The 16,817-nt window shown below is 34.8% G+C and overlaps 1 protein-coding gene and 1 pseudogene across 2 annotated transcripts in view; one reads left to right on the forward strand and one right to left on the reverse strand.

Moving 5' to 3' along the window:
• LOC139971020 (voltage-gated delayed rectifier potassium channel KCNH1-like) overlaps positions 1-16,817 on the forward strand; it is a 109,466-nt gene that overhangs the window by 50,258 nt on the left and 42,391 nt on the right. For both annotated transcript variants that reach the window (XM_071977163.1, XM_071977164.1), the window contains exon 2: positions 6,654-6,884. In XM_071977163.1, coding sequence (XP_071833264.1) covers positions 6,654-6,884 — 231 coding nt within the window. The remainder of the gene's footprint in view (positions 1-6,653; positions 6,885-16,817) is intronic.
• On the reverse strand, positions 7,197-7,421 carry LOC139972694 (U2 spliceosomal RNA; annotated as a pseudogene).

Genomic DNA, 16,817 nt, shown 5'->3' on the forward strand with positions numbered 1-16,817 from the left:
ATCACTTTAATTATGACAAAGAAAGTGACGTATATATTTGGCGGACTAAATTATATTTCTATTTTTTTTTTTTTTTTTTTTGTGAATGACCTTAAGTGCATTCTTAAGTGTTCCTTCAGCAGACCTAGTAATACCCAAACCTCCTTAAATAAATTATAATTTGTTCATTGCACCGTTCAAAAGATCGTATAGGTTTGGTTGTTAAGTGGATGACACCAATTGTAGCGCCTACATGTAGCTTTAACGCCCGTAACCGTCGATATAATGGCTACTCTCTCGCTCTTGTCATTATTTATCTTTCAGAGAAAGCACAAATAAGTTAAATAAGAAGCGAGCAATCACAGGTCAAATAAAGGGCAAACTTCATAATATTAAATTATTCAGTGGCAATCTACTGAAACGACACTTTTAATCCGAATTTATCATAAAAAATCTTGAAAGTGGTAGATTGCGTCTGTAGAGAGGCACTTTGGTATAGTGAAGAGATGAAGGGGGGGGGGTGTGAGGTGTGGGCGATGATCTGAAAAGAATGCCCTTGGAAATGGAAGTTACGTCATTGCCATTTTGGAAGTTAGTGCTGTTTCATAAGCTAATTACACGGCAAACAGGTTTTGCTATTAAGAAAAGAAATACAAAACTTAATGTGTCGCATGTGGTAAACAGATAATAACAATGTAATATAATAATTTATTCAAGATCGCAACACAACAGAAAACTTCCACGACTGGTTTCGTCCTCTTGGGGCTCATCGGGCGAAGTTAGGAACTGAACCCAGGTTTTTCGTGCCAAGACCTAAGTCCGTGCCACTCAGCTACTTTGATTCTACTAGTGTGAATGCGTCTTATAGGCTTTCTAGAACTGTCAATGAGGGCGTATTACGTACGTGTTACGATTGAAAAAAACGTAGCCATGATAAAAGCAAGGAATTTCTCCAGTCTTTCTGCCAAAAAAAAAAAAAAAAAACCCATCATTTTGTATGTCTGGATAAGCAGCGCCCACAAAGATCACGTGACATTTACCCGAGTCAACAATGAAATATAAAGGCGTAACATTTATGTGTATATCTTAAGGTATCCCGAGCCGAGTAGGCTCGTCGAGGTCGTCACGCAAGTACCATGTCAGTCACATGACTCCGCGGTGACCACCAGCGAATGTAACACGCGTGAACGATACCATGTTAATGATCAGTATATACCATATACGGTACCATATATATATATAGGCCTAAACATCATTGCGTTGACTTTTATTCCCTTCCTGTTCTTCTTTACTCATAAAGGGGTCGGATAATAGTGTTCCCTTTCTTAATCCGACAATGGAGATTTTTTCTACTTTCAATGTTGTCCTCACAACCAAAAAAAGAAAAAAAGAAGGAATGAATATATTAACACAATTGAAGTAAAATAAGAAGTGTATTTTTACTTCGCCTTGAAGGGGGAAAATAGAGTACTATACTTAAAGACCAGTTAATATTATAGGTTTAAAGGATATATCAATGCCATAAATATTCATAATGCTTAATTTGTTTTCACGAAGAGAATTATTCACTTTAGAAGCAATATTGGATATTATACATATACACCAATTACCTTTGTACATAATTTTACATACACACACACATATATATATATCTATCTATATATATATATATATATATATATATATATATATATATATATATATATATATATATATATACATATATATATATATATATATATATATATATGTATATATATATATATATATATATACACCTATACAGAGATGTTCCCAACGAAATTAAAATTACAGTAATTTCCCCTGGTTAATTCTCAAGGGGGATTGCTGATATAGTCGGTTATCGGTAAAGTTCAACATTAGTGTTCCGAAACTGCCAAGGCAAAGCATCTCCATGACAACCATTGTTGGTAGTAATGACGTAAGCAATTAAGAATTTTGAAGAATATGGCTACCTTGGTAACGTTCCACTAAAATGTCAGGCGCGATTATACTATATATATTGTGGTTTGTCGTACGATAGATACAAGGCTTAAAGTTAGCTGCATGATTGCAAAGTTAATGACCATTCAAGAGAAATGATCTTCGCTTAAAACGTTTGCGTAAAGACTTTTCATCGTATATTATATATGTATATAGTGTTGACACTACTATTGTGTAAGTTGATTCTGTTTCTCTTCGTCTGTGCAGCTTATACTGTAACATAGGTACTGATACAAGAGTGGTCGAAGGGTGGCAATGTACTGAAATGGTTTTGATGAACTGGGTTGTCTTAAATATGGCGTGTGAATTTCGAACTTTCCCATTTGATATTCTTCACTTTATAAGTTCTCTAATTTTTATCTTTAATATGAAAATGAAACATGTGATACAAACATAGTTAGTTACTGGATGCGTTAAATGAAATGTTTGTTGACTGCAAAACAGTCATATAGCTTAAAACAGGTAACTATTTACATCGAACAGAAGAGTTTTCCTTACAAGTATAGCTTAAAATCGTCCATAATTTTTAGCACTAGTTTAAAGGGATACGGTATGGAGACCACAGGTCAAGAAATGCGTAATGTAGAGAAAAAAGAAAGGGAAAAAAAGACATTTTTCCAAGCACCCGCACTCGTTAAATCTCTATATGGTATAATATATGAGACAGAAATGGACTTGGCTGGCTTTCAATTTATTTTAAAAATCACATTAGACATTCATCATGTATTAATATCATCTAGGGAATGCTCTGACAGTTTACTGATTTTGAATTCCCCCATCCCTCATTTTTGGTGAACTCGAAACACGATCTCTCGAAAGAAGAATAGCTTAGAGATTATTTTACATATTAATCATAGATTTGACCCGAAGAATATAAAACAAAAACCGTTACCAAAGCATATCATTATCTCACTTACAGAAACTGACATTTGCAACTAACCACAAGCCACCAACAATTTCAACAGTACAAACGTGGCTGTGACGTCACAGATTCACCCTCTCACACTGGTCCTGCTCCCCCCCCCCCCCCTTGGAAAAAAAAACCCATTTCTAACCATTAGATAAATAACAGTATATATCAGAACATTTATAAACCTACATAATGTGTCACTAAATACATGTAGTATTGTGATTTATAGAGTTGAGTTAGGAGAGTCCAGTTAAGTGTAATTAACTAAATGAAGAGAATTCAAAGTGCGAAACAAAATTGACAGAAAAGTAATCAAGATGATTGAGAGGCTCAACTGACCTTATTTTTACTTCAAGATATTTTTTTACTGCTAATCTGTGAATAAGTCAATTTGCGGCATAAAGAGTGGATCGAATCAAACACAAATTTTAATCAACGTATTAGGAAATTGGAATGGCCGAACAAAATCTTCTTTGGGGGAGGGGGGGGGGGGGTGTTTTGAAATCTTATTGCAACACCTATATCAGCTTGACAGAAAGGCATCTGTATACAGTGTCCTATCGGATATAGTCCACCTATAAGATGGATATATGGACGTTAAGTAAATTTGTGACATTCTAACCAAGTTCGTTTTAGCAGTTTAAGGTTATATTTAATTTATTATTCTTAAGAAATGCATATTATGAGAAATACAAATAACTGAAGTAATACCTTACCTATACCTGCAAAACAAAAAATCTTTCTATCGTTTTCATTAAATCTATATTTGAGACACAAACTTGATTACTTCCTTTGCTCGTTCAACGTGATTGTGTTCTTTAAATGGACATATATTATTCACGCCCTTAGCATAGTTTATACACCTATCACTACCATGACTCAACACGTATGATCATTAAGATGCTTAAATATTTGAAGGTTTTTATGACAAAGTAAAAAAAAAATGGAAGAAGAAAGATCCATTACAAAACAAGCAATATGTCAGACCTTACTTTGTTGCCAAGACGACTAACATAAAATTTGTTCCGACGACAAGTTTGATAAAGATTCACTCGGTTTTCAAGCTTGTTACCATTGGTTACAATATAAGTTACAAATTCGTTGATGCAGTAGTTACAGTAGCCAATCAACATCAACTTTCTGTTTATTTGTCAGGTCAAAGGTCATATGAATAGTGACAAAGATGTTAATAGCCCGTTACAAGTTCCTTAAGAACGCCTGTCGATTCGATTTATTTAATTTAAACAAGTCCACAGTTTACTTCAATCCAGATCTATATGTGAAGCCGATCAGATCTTTGCAGTTGATCAAATTTGCAGTTGATCGGATCTTCATTTGGACAGATCAACGGTTGATCAGACATCTGCAATTGATCAGATCTTTGCAGTTGATCAAATGTACAGTTGAGCAGACCTCTGTAATTGATAAGTTAAACAGTTAATCAGATCTCTGCACTTGTTCAGATCTGCAGTTGATCATATATCTGCAGTTGATCAGACATTATTTACACTTGATCAAATCTCTACAGCTGATCAGATATGTATTGTTGATCAGATCTACTCCTATATTTACCTATGTATTTCTATGATGCGATCTAGAGAGTGAAGAAATTACACAGTAATGAACATACTCGGTTGCAATCTTTCCTCGGCAAGCTAGGCTAACCCGCCTACCGTGATAAACAGATATAACAGTGATATGATTTTGTACTACATAAAAAGGCTACCAACGTGCTTTAATAAACAAGATATCACTCCGAGCGCCTTCAAACAAACAGGATACATGCTTGATCGATGAAGTGTGACACAGAATAGAGTGGAATATGCATAAAGGGAGCGATTTAAATTCATCGTATACGTTCTATTACACAGACAGGCAGGGACTGGGAGTGAAACGTGGAATTGATTAGAAAGACCAACTGAAAGATGGTTTGCAAATGTTAGGACTAGCTATTTCATGAGAGTGTCAATCACACCGAGAATAATTACATTCAGCGAAAAGGAAGTTAAGTGATATGGAAATATGTCGAGCTGATGAAAAATTAATCCAGCTAAAATATTGACACAATAAAGAAGAATTGGAGCTATATATTAATAATTTTCAGGTTTTCGAATACGTGCTATATGTCTAGAAATTATATATATATATATATTTATATATATATGATATATATATTATATATATATATATATATGATATATATATTATATATATATATATATATATATATATATATATATATATATATATATATAAAATTGAAAACGTAATATATATATGTATATATCTTATGCATATGCCTATATATATGTAGAAATAATAATAATAATAGGCGTTATTTTAGTAAAAGATGAATCACACAAAAACAAAGTATCAGTTCTTCTACACGTAATTACAAAATGTTTTACTAAATATATGAATAAAATATGTGTATACGCTTGCTTTATGGACTTCAGTTAATGCATGCAGTCGCGTATCTAATGTAGTCTCATGAACTCTCCTTCCAGCATGTTGCACTTTCCAATATTTTCAATATGTCGTATTAACTGTCGATATATAAAGAAGGCTGAACTGTTTGTTTGTCGCCTTCATCAAGTTTAATGTTTGAAGCGATAAAGTAGTACAATACGGTATTATAATATTGTGCAAATTGAAGTTTTTGTAATTGTTTCTTAGATGCAAAGATTTCTTCTCATGTAATTCGAAATAACACCCATGTTGTTTTCTTAGAAAAATAATTAAAATAATACTGCAGAAAAAATATACCATGGTAACGATAAGTGTACATTTAATTGTGATTCATGTTAGCGTTATGTAACGTTAATGATTAAGTCTTATATCTTCCATTGAACAAATATATTAAATATTAATAACGACCTAAACCGTCAACGATTCCACTTTTGTTATGTAACGAACCACAAAATAAAGTTTGTTAAAACATGTAATATTATGCTATGTTAACGCACCTGTGCATGGTTCTTGTTAATGGCGATTGTCAAAGCGAAGTAAAGACCTTTAAGGAGAGAGGTCTTCACAGTTAAGTGGTTTCTATCGATCAAATAAATAATTGCATTTGGATACGAAACTTCGAACTTGATGTTCATTTTTTTTCAATTAGTAGTCTAGCTAAGATGCATGGAAGAATTTGATAATATCAATTGTATAACTTATTATATATTGCATACTCCTGTTCCTTGTTCTTGTTCATGTTCATGTTCATGTACTTGTTCTTGTTCTTGTTGTTCTTGTTCCTGTTCATGTGTTTGTTCTGTTGTTCTTGTTCCTGTTCTTGTTCTTGTTCATGTTCTTGTTCTTATTCTTATTGTTCTTGTTCCTGTTCCTGTTCCTGTTTTGTTCCTGTTCCTGTTCTTGTTCTTGTTCCTGTTCTTGTTCCTGTTCATGTGTTTGTTCTGTTGTTCTTGTTCCTGTTCTTGTTCTTATTCTTGTTCTTGTTCTTGTTCATGTTCTTGTTCATGATCTTGTTGTTCTTGTTCCTGTTCCTGTTCATGATCTTGTTGTTCTTGTTCCTGTTCCTGTTCTTGTTCCTGTTCCTGTTCTTGTTCCTGTTCCTGTTTTTGTTCTTGTTCCTGTGTTTGTTCTTGCTCTCGTCATTGTTTCTGGCCCTATCCGTGTTATTATGCTTTTGCTCTCATCATCATCATCATCATCATCATCATCATCATCATCATCATCATTATCACCGTATATCTGTACGATAATTCAATAATCTATTTTTGTTTTTAATCCGTGTCACCAACAGACAGTAATTTCTGCCTTTCCAACGCTCGTGTACTGGATTACCCGGTCGTGTACAGCAGCGATGGCTTTTGTAAGATGTCTGGGTTTAGGAGAGCTGACGTCATACACAGGAGCAGCACATTCAATTTTATGTTCGGTGAACTCACAGATAAAGATACAATCAAGAAGGTGGAAGAAGCTTTGGAGAAACAAACATCAGAACAGTTCGAAATCCTCATTTACAAGAAAAACAGTAAGTAGGAAACGCGTCTTCATACTTGATCAAATTTCTTTTCTATCTTTTTTTTTTCAATCAACCTTGAAACAAAAGAGGAAATCCGAACACACGCCGCCTATCTTCTCCCTGTTTACTGTCGGTGTAAATATGTTAAAGGAGAAGCAAACCCAATCATTCTCATTGGACTATATGGTAGAGTTTCTTTATGATGGATAACCTCCCGCAAACAGCTGAGAATATGTATGTATGTGTGTGCATGTGTGTGTAAGTGTTTGTGTGTTCATTTGGAAGATTTTACTGGTTTAATACAACAACAACAAAATATTGTTAACTTTCACCCTTAAAAAAAAATATGGAAAGATACTTTTTAAGAAAAAGTCACCCAGGAAAGAACCTGGGCACGAAAACCAAACTACCAAACGACTGATCCGCTCTCAGCCCCAGTCCCCTTGCATCGGGACTGTGACTGTGTGATCATCGTCAGGTGTGCATCACCATTCCCGAAGGGAACAGATACTACACATGATCTTAGCTAAAAGGCCGAGAAAATATGTAAAGAAAAACCAAAGGAAGTGAATACTCAACCACATTCACTACACAAAATAGCAATCGAAACCTGAAACTTTGTAAACAGTATGTTCCACTTCATTCCGCTGTGTGTTTGGTGAACTATACAAGAACGTTCTACATAAAGTTTCATCGACAATTTTGAATGGTTTTCTTTAGTTTTCTTTATTATTATCATTATTATTATTATTATTTGGCACGAAGAGCAAAAAAACATATATATCTTCAAAACTAATTTCCAGTGACTGTTTTTATACTCGGATTACTTATTAACAATGAATTTTCCGTCTATGGTTTCGTTTATATTTCCACATCATTTGAACTAACTAAAACGACAAATTGAACGTTTCCAACGATCATTCAAGAAGTGTTCTGTAACATGGACCTTGTTGGAGCAAATAATTGCGGCGCAAAAAGTACTCATCGGTTAAACATCGGTTATTAACCTGCAAAAAGAAAGAAATATCGTTATTTTGGGGGGGCCTCTGCGGAAACTTTGTCGAACAAACATGCAGATAATTTTTGCCTGAATTCCTCAGGCATCTTTATTTTGCAAAGATTATTATAATTTTCCATCGGAAGAGAGTTAAAGTAAAACGCCGCAATGTAATGTTTCAACGTGCAGTCGTGCGTACCGCTTGTATCTTTGATAAACAAGTCCATAAAAGTTCATAAAAGAAAGTCATGCCAGTATAAAATGTTATATATAGATATATATATATATATAAATATATATATATATATATATATGTGTGTGTGTGTGTATATATATCCATACCACGTTCAGTTACTCTCTGTCTTTAGTGTGGGATGTATGTGTGTGTGTGTGTGTGCAAGAATCCAGATCTATGGCTTATGACGTTAAGAAATATTTCTTTCGCTAATGTGTTCTTAAGCTCTCTTTTTTCTGTTCCTTTTTGTTTTGGGGCAATTTTTTTGTTTTTCAAAATCCTTTTGAAATGTCAGAAGGGAAAAAAATATTACCCAAACCAAAAGAACTTTGAAGATGATAAGGACGTAAACTGCTGCTGTGCCCCCCCCCCTTTATATGTCGTCTGTTAGATCTATGCTTCCCATGACCTCCTTTCTATAATTACAGTGGGATTGAAGGTGTTCCCAATTCTCTCGTGCAATCTGCAGCAGCATAATGCTCTGCCCAGGCAGTTATATATCGTCTGCCATAAAGTTCATTAAACTCCCACTCCGTTTTGAGTTTAGTACAAAGAGACCAAAAGAAAGTAAAAAAGTCAATATAACAGCATGAGACTGCCTTTCAAACTTATTTATGGAACAGAGAGAGGTAGAGAGGGAGAGAGAAAAATGACAACAATAATACATGTTGTGAAGAATGTCTCAGAACATGAGGTCAAAGAAAACAGGGATGGTTGAACCGAATAAGCGCCAGTGTAAAAGTCCATGTATACACTCTTATAAAAGTTCGACAGACAATTTTTTACCCAATATTGGGTATGCATATATCCAACCAAATATGGGTAAAAGTATGCTCATAAACAAAATCAAATTTAAGACATTTTTTACCAATTTAATTGCCAAAAGTGGCATATTGGCCAATATTGTCTGCTGTATTTCTTTAACCTGTTTTTTTTTTGGGGGGGGGGGGGTATTCTTTTTAGTCTGCCTCTGAAGAAGATTAGTACAATTGTGTTTTTTTCGGAATGGTTTCCTATATCTTCAAATAATAGCGGTATGTGTAAAACTGAGTTTCATTCAATTCTCTTTGCTTTATTTGTGAAGTAAGAGAGAGAGAGGATGGAAGATTAATTACCATCAGTATTAGCCCCCTCGCCCTCACCCATCATCCCGCTCCCCTGCCCTCCCCCCCCCCCCCCAATTATGAGACGCTTACGGTTACAAACCCACCCAGTTTAAAACGTGTTGCTTTCCAATGTTATTCCATACTAAATCTGTCATAAAAAATGCAGTTGATTAGTCTGAAAATAGAAAAAATAGAATGCTAACCAAACAGTGCCACCCCCCCCCCTCCATCCCGCACGAACCCAACCCAACCTATATATATAAATATATATAGCCTACGTTAACGATTTATTCTCTGACGTCATCACACCCTTAGAATTTATTATTAAGTAATATTTTCTTAGAATCCAATCAAAGATTAACCTCTAAAGCCTAATTTATCTTAATGTGAGCATTAAAGTTCGAATAGGGAACAATGATGAAACTTGAACACGTTTAACTATATCATTAAAATATATTATGTCAATATCGAAAGCTCAGAAGGTTCTATTATATATTATACATTGATTTGTTCAAAGGTTGGTCATGCCTGTGTGTATTAACAGGCCAACGTCACTAATTGTCACTTTTCTGATAATCATATGTAAATAAAACATAACAGATTCATTCATTATGCTATATAAATTGCAACACTTAACAACTGCACTATAATAAAACATTTCGAATAATGCACGAAGCTTACACTTTCTATGATGCGTGTGTGGGTGTGCGCGTGCGTGCATGTTATTTCCCCTAATGTCAGTTTTGTTCCAATCCGTATGGTTCTTCTTGACTAGTACTTTTAACCCTTTTCATTTTTTTGTTTTTGTTACGTACACGTCATTGTAAAACTGCAATAGTTACAACTATTGCCGATAGGCAACTGTTAAAAGGCATTGAATTTTTTTTTTTTTTTTTTGGTCTTCTTGTGTATATGAAGACGTCTTCGAGAAATGAGACACCCAAAACTGTATGTGCCAATAGCTCAGTCGCAGTGTGACATTTTCTTTTTAACTGAGTTGATCTTACGTTATACGCACGCCATGCCTAGTTGCTGATTTAATTTTAGTATGCCAAAGGGTAGCGTAGGTGAATGCAGACGAAATGCCAGTTTAAAATAGTAACATCGATAAGATTCGTCATCATGTGTACCAAATAAAAAAAATAAAAAAAAACGCTTCGAGGAAATCCAGTTGCATGGATTGGTGAACGTGTTGACCAAAAAAGCTCGTCACTAAAGTTTGTTGTCACGAAGATCAGACGCATCGCTAATGATGCGTGCAATGTTTTTGCTCATTTAAAATCAATCAGTCCTCTCCTTTTCTTTGCCATAAATTCATCAAACTTGTTTTGTAAAAATCAACGAGGTATTGTATATACGAGTACGATTTTCATGATTAAGGTGATCTGTCTTGCAATTCGTTTTCAGCGAGTCGAGCATAATTACTAATGATAAGCAGACTCATTATAAGCCTACATCATCATTAATGTACTTAATGACCGTAAGGGGTTTCGCGAAACTTTATTCTTCTTCTTCTTCTGCTTCTTCTTCTTTAACTGATTTTTTTTTTCCAGTTCTTTTCAGTTTAAAGAAGCTTATTGAGGGGCTGTTAGCTTAAGGCTGAAAACGTTTTACTAAAACCGTTACAATTTATGTTAAGAATTAACACAAACATTTCCTTCATTTACAACAGAACTTCGTTTGGACTAGGAAGTTGGGCGGGTGGAGTTGAGGAGCTGTTTTTCAAGTGTAATATTTCACAATTCCCAGACTTACTAGTTAAGTTTACAAACTCTCATTGGGTTTCGCGTGAGCCCGCATATCTTTGAACGGACGCCCTAACCTACTGCATAATTCAATACTAGAATTTTATGTCCAGTAAGTTTATTATAAGCTCTTAAATGTTTCGACGAATTTTTTGCCATATCATTGCTTTGACGTCACCAAAATCATTTTAAGACTCGAGAATGAAATAACATAGAGCTGCTTATTTCTAAAACGAACGCACGATATACGCATATGATGCAACTTATATGACTTTTCCTTAAAAGATATTGCATTATGGGATGTAAACTCCTGCCTCGGTTAGGATCAGGAAAAAAATCATGAAATTCTTGTAAAATAATGATTCTACATGGAATTGTTCATTTGCTGTCTATTTTTCCATCAATAAAAGCCTTTTGACCTCTCACATTTAGGACCGTTTTGGCGGGAGACTAAAATTTGAGCTGGATTATCCTATTTCATGTTTTAAGTGTAGATATCTGTCCTGAAGGATTCCTCGAATTGATCAGCCGTGATGGTAAATAAAATATTTGAAGTCTTAACCCGATCTGTTGACTAAAAATAAAAAGATTTATATAAGCACGTGAGGTTCTAAAAGCTGTTATAAAAAAAAAACCATGATTCGAACAGAAGCTTTTTCTCTTCTTCACTTCTCAAGAGCAAGGTCAATTTTAGCATGAAAATCTTTAGAGACCTTTAGAGAGGGTGTCATCGTCCCAGGCTTAGACGATGCATTAATCCAGATGCAAGGACATACGTGAATCCCATAAAAAAAAAAAATAGAGTGCATAACGACCTCTAAAGGGAAACCTGGGAAACTTTTACAAATTCATGGAGGGTAAACAAAGGTGAACGACAACTATTTGAATACTGTTTAGGTAACTGAGGTTGGTGGGTTGGTGGGGTGGGGAGGGGGTGGGATGGGAGGTGAAGGAAAGTGGTAAGTCAGTTCTATAAGAAAGAGATTAGTTACTTCATAAATTATATATTTCTTTATTCTCGTTGAACAAGATGTGCGCAGCGTAAATTTGCTAACATGCATGACTAAACATTTGTGTCCATAACAAACTACGACAGAATTAGTTATTATTATTATTATATATATATATATATATATATATATATATATATATAAGCTGCTATTGTATTCTATAATTAGGTGCTATAGGGTGCTATAGTTAAACTGCTATTGGGTGCTATACAGAGGTGTTATAGGGTGCTATAGAAAGGTGCTATAGATAGGTGCTTTAGAAAAGCTGCTATACAGTCTGCTATAGATGAGCTGTTGTTACTGGCTCTAGGTTGTGTGGTGAATGTGATCCATTCATCAGTCTTAGCAACAAGCGTAGACTATTGTAATGCAATGCTAAGCATAACATGACGTCAGCGACGGGGACGCACCATTCATTGGATAACGAGCAACGCTATACATTAGCCATTCCACCAGTGCCTGATTTATCCTTTTGGGTAAAATTTGAGGGCACCAACTTACCGTAAGACAATCAAAGTAGGCGTTGACATTTTATCCAAGTGCCTCATTAATATGTGTTTATTCAGTGCATGCGCAGTCTATGTTTATGCGCAGTTGATGTGCATGTGCACTTATTATATATAGATATTAAGATATATATTATATATATATATATATATACATATACATATATATATATATATATATATATATATATATATATATATATATATATATATATATATATATATATATATATATATGAATAGGATTTAGTTTACATCTCGGTAAGGTAGTACGATAGTTGCTAAGCAGTGTGCATGTAAGATCGATGAGTTGCCTTTTTCCTTCCGTGCTGCGTTCATTGATGCCTCTAATGTGTATGTACGCTCTTTCATTATTATTACTATTATTATATTCAGGTTGATGGATTATCATTATACATTTACCTCAATACGATATCTTTCTTGTCTACCCTTTTGCAAATGGATGGTTTGTTTGATAATGGTATGGCTACGTGTCTGGAACTTAATAAAAACCATTGCACGTAGGAGAAATATAGCTAGCCTAAATATAGCTTCTTTGATTTCTTGTTTACCGCGACACGAATAATACGCTGCGATGTGCTGCGATGTAAAGTGAACTTTACATAGCTACTCAGCGCGTGTTCTATTAACCACTGTGTGGATTCTGCGTGTATTAATGCATATTATCTTTTCATCAATATATATATATGGAATTGAGCTTGTCGTCATATTTTGTACCACCATAGTTTATCTGAACAAAATGTTATAGGAAAACATCAGGCACTGTAATGGAGTTTCTTCTTCATTATCATTCTAAACTCACTAAATTATGAATTTCTTGAAAATGTCACGACCGTTTCATATGAAGACTATATCCTTTTTTAGCGTTCTGTTTCGTGTAAGTGTGTTTATAGGAGTAGAAATGAGTAAATATCTCTGTTGCTTACGATATTGAGTTGATAACATCGCAATTGGTGCATAAGAAAAGTCAGACATAATATTAAAATATGCTGGTGAGCAAACACAAAATGGTCACGATCATAAACTAAGGATTAGGGCCTACATAACTGTATTTCCTTATGCAATCTAATAAATGGAACTTGAAGGGGCTTTTATTATTCCATTCAGGGTCATACACCGTACAAAGCACGTGTTTACATGCACATCATGTTCAACATTCATGTACACCGTAAAACTGTACCGTATTGATCATGTGTTTCACTGTGTGTTTTGACCCGAGTGTTTCATATGTCGTCACGCATCCTGTGGCAGAAGGCTGGACTATTTTTTATATTTTTTAAATTTTTTAATTCTAACATATTGTATTAAATAAACCTTTTTAATTTTTTTTTATATTTTAATTTTACCTGTTGTTGGCGTCACGGCATATAACGATACGTACAGTGACTTATGTATGCAAAACAAAATGGCCGCCCAGTGACGTCATCATATTTCTAACCAATTATATCTTCATCGTATGATCTAACTAATCTGATTCCGTTAGAGTGATTGCCAACTCATTTAGAACGAATTTCTTCAATCTCCCTATACCAAATAGGAAAGTATCCGTCAACCACGTTATATACATATATATATTTGTATATTACGTTATATATATATATATATATATATATATATATATATATATATATATATATATATACGAAGTTTGACAGCATATATCTGACGCCAACTCGAAGAAAGCGAACCTTGAATAGCTTTTAAGCGGTCTTAGAGGAATCTGAACTACAAAGCATAAACCTATTACATGAACTAATTTATAGTTGTAACCTCCCAAAAAAGTACAGACAAAAAGTATATACAAAGTCACGGATACATGACACATAATAACCTCATTAAGGTTGACTTCTACTTTCTCTGTTCCTTTTTTCCCTTTTCGTTTTTGTTTTGGTCTTGTGATTACGACTTGAAACGTTCACTCACTACTTGGAGAAACATAAGAGGATTCGATGGTTCTTCATTTTCTCTCGTTGTCAATCTAAAGGGGTAAAAGTATTTCCTTCTTTTTTTTCTTCTATTTTTTCCTCCCTCTCTTTTCTTTGAGCTTATCTAAATACGTCATTGCAGAGGAAATAATCTCGTTCACGCATCGATGAAACTTCCTGAGATGAAGTTCACGATTTTAACAATCAATTTGGAATCTTTTACGGGGATAAATCTTTTACAATAGGACGCGTTCAATACCACTGAGACTTCGTGGATGCATTGGGGTATCTATCTATATTTTTTTCAATTAGGGGCAATAAGGGGGTAACCATTTAGTTGCCCGAGGATTGGAAAACATCACAAACTGTTGTCCGGTGGATTGATGGAAAAAATCCAGAGAAGAGAATATAACAGATTGAGAACAATTATCATCGTGAATGAGTCTAGAAAATGTATGATGGTCGATGAAAGGTTTTATTATTTCCTCTTTATCTCGCTAAGGCTGTTTAAAAAATTAGGTTGTAAATTTAATGTATTTAGTATCACAAAGTAACTATTTTAGATCGATTATGTATAATTTCGCTCTCATCATAATTTCACAAAACCGGAAATATGAATACATCCCATTTAGACACAACTTTATCTTTAATGACATTTTTCCCCTTCCAAATTGTCCACCCATTATCTTATAATTTATAACGCTACTGCAGGGTCTATAATTTAGGAAGAAAAAACTCGAAAATGAAGAAACTCCTGTTTTTATCACTATTTGAACATTTTATAAAGTGCTTAATGATGTTATTGATATGTCGATCATGAAATACATCGATTAACTGCACGTGTGCCAAGCGACGGACATCACAGCACAATTTTTGGGACGGGCAGGGTGTGGGGAAGGTTAGGTTGGCAATAAGTGTTATCGCCCCCTTGACCCCACCATGCCTCCGACCCTTGCAGCCGAGATAAGAGTGTAGGCTAACCCCCCCCCCCACCCCCACTCCACCCCTTCGAGCATATACCATCCTCTGTTTTTGTCAATGTGATATGAGTGTGTGAGTTAATATTTTTTTGGTCTGGCTGTCAACTACTAAATACGCATGCGCATTTCTAATCAAGTATACCGGCTTATACAGTTTTTGTACAATACCGATATCTCATTCTGCATATAGTGATCCTTCAAACATGGATGGGAAGAGAAAACTCGTAGCCTTATCTGTAAGTTTGATGAATTGTATATATAGCATGGAGACAAAACCCAGATTATATCAGTAAATATAGAGTCAAAATATTGTAAAAGAAATACCGCCCAGGCTGTCAAAGCATTACTTTAAGTTGGAGAGACTGACTTCCCTTTTCCGAGATGCGCTTGGTTGAAGTTCCCCGTATACTATTTGTATTACTTCATACATACAGACATGAGAGACATTTCGTCTTCAAGATATGTGCGCCGCACATACATGTAGTGTTTGGACAAGTTTCTAAAGTATGGGAGCAATTTCTTTCCGTCAATCTAACAAAGTATGCGAAACAAAGAACCAGGTCATGAGCTGTTTTATCTTCTCGTTCTTCTAAAGTTGACCTAGGCCTATCTTCAGTAGACGAAGCAAACAGTCTATTTTATCTCTGTCAGAAAGCTGAACAATTTCTTACAATAAATCAGCTTTTGGCGTTTCAGCGGGGAGGAGATTATAACACCCGGTAGGTTTGGTTGATATCCCGGAAATTGGCTGACAGACGTACAACTACCCAAGCTGTTTTTAAAGAATGATATTTGTCAGACCTATCTGTCTTTTTGTTTTGCATTTAATATTTTTGTACTCTCCATGAGTTTTTTGTTGTAGTTTCATTCTCCTTTAAGTGTATTATGATGATGATGACGTCAGCATATCTGTACTCCTGCTGTAATTTGAATTCCCTCCTTTATTATAAACTTGATAACTATATCAAATCATACTGCTTTCATTAACTTCATATGGAATTCTTGGGAGGCTTGAATCCATTTCTCATGTTTTGGTTCATCCTTGATAACTTTATAATACGTTACGGTACCGGTACGAACATATTACCAGCATGGAATAGCCACATACAGAGAGCTATAGACCTAACTTGAAGTCTAACTAACTGACTGACTGACTGACCGACCTACTGACTGACTGACTAACTGACTGGCTGGCTGACTGACTGACTGACTGACAGACCTACTGACTGACTGACTGGCTGACTGACGGAACCGACTGGACGACTAACAGACAAATAGACAAAACTCTTCATCACTTCTCGTATAACTGTTGATACTCCTACCGTATACATATCACCCATTACACCGTTCACATGTATATTGTTTCGTCGATATGGCTACGGCTTATTGATTTAAGTTATAACGTAACCTATACACA

Source organism: Apostichopus japonicus, chromosome 8, assembly GCF_037975245.1.
Source record: "Apostichopus japonicus isolate 1M-3 chromosome 8, ASM3797524v1, whole genome shotgun sequence".
Classification (NCBI taxonomy): Eukaryota; Metazoa; Echinodermata; class Holothuroidea; order Aspidochirotida; family Stichopodidae; genus Apostichopus; species Apostichopus japonicus.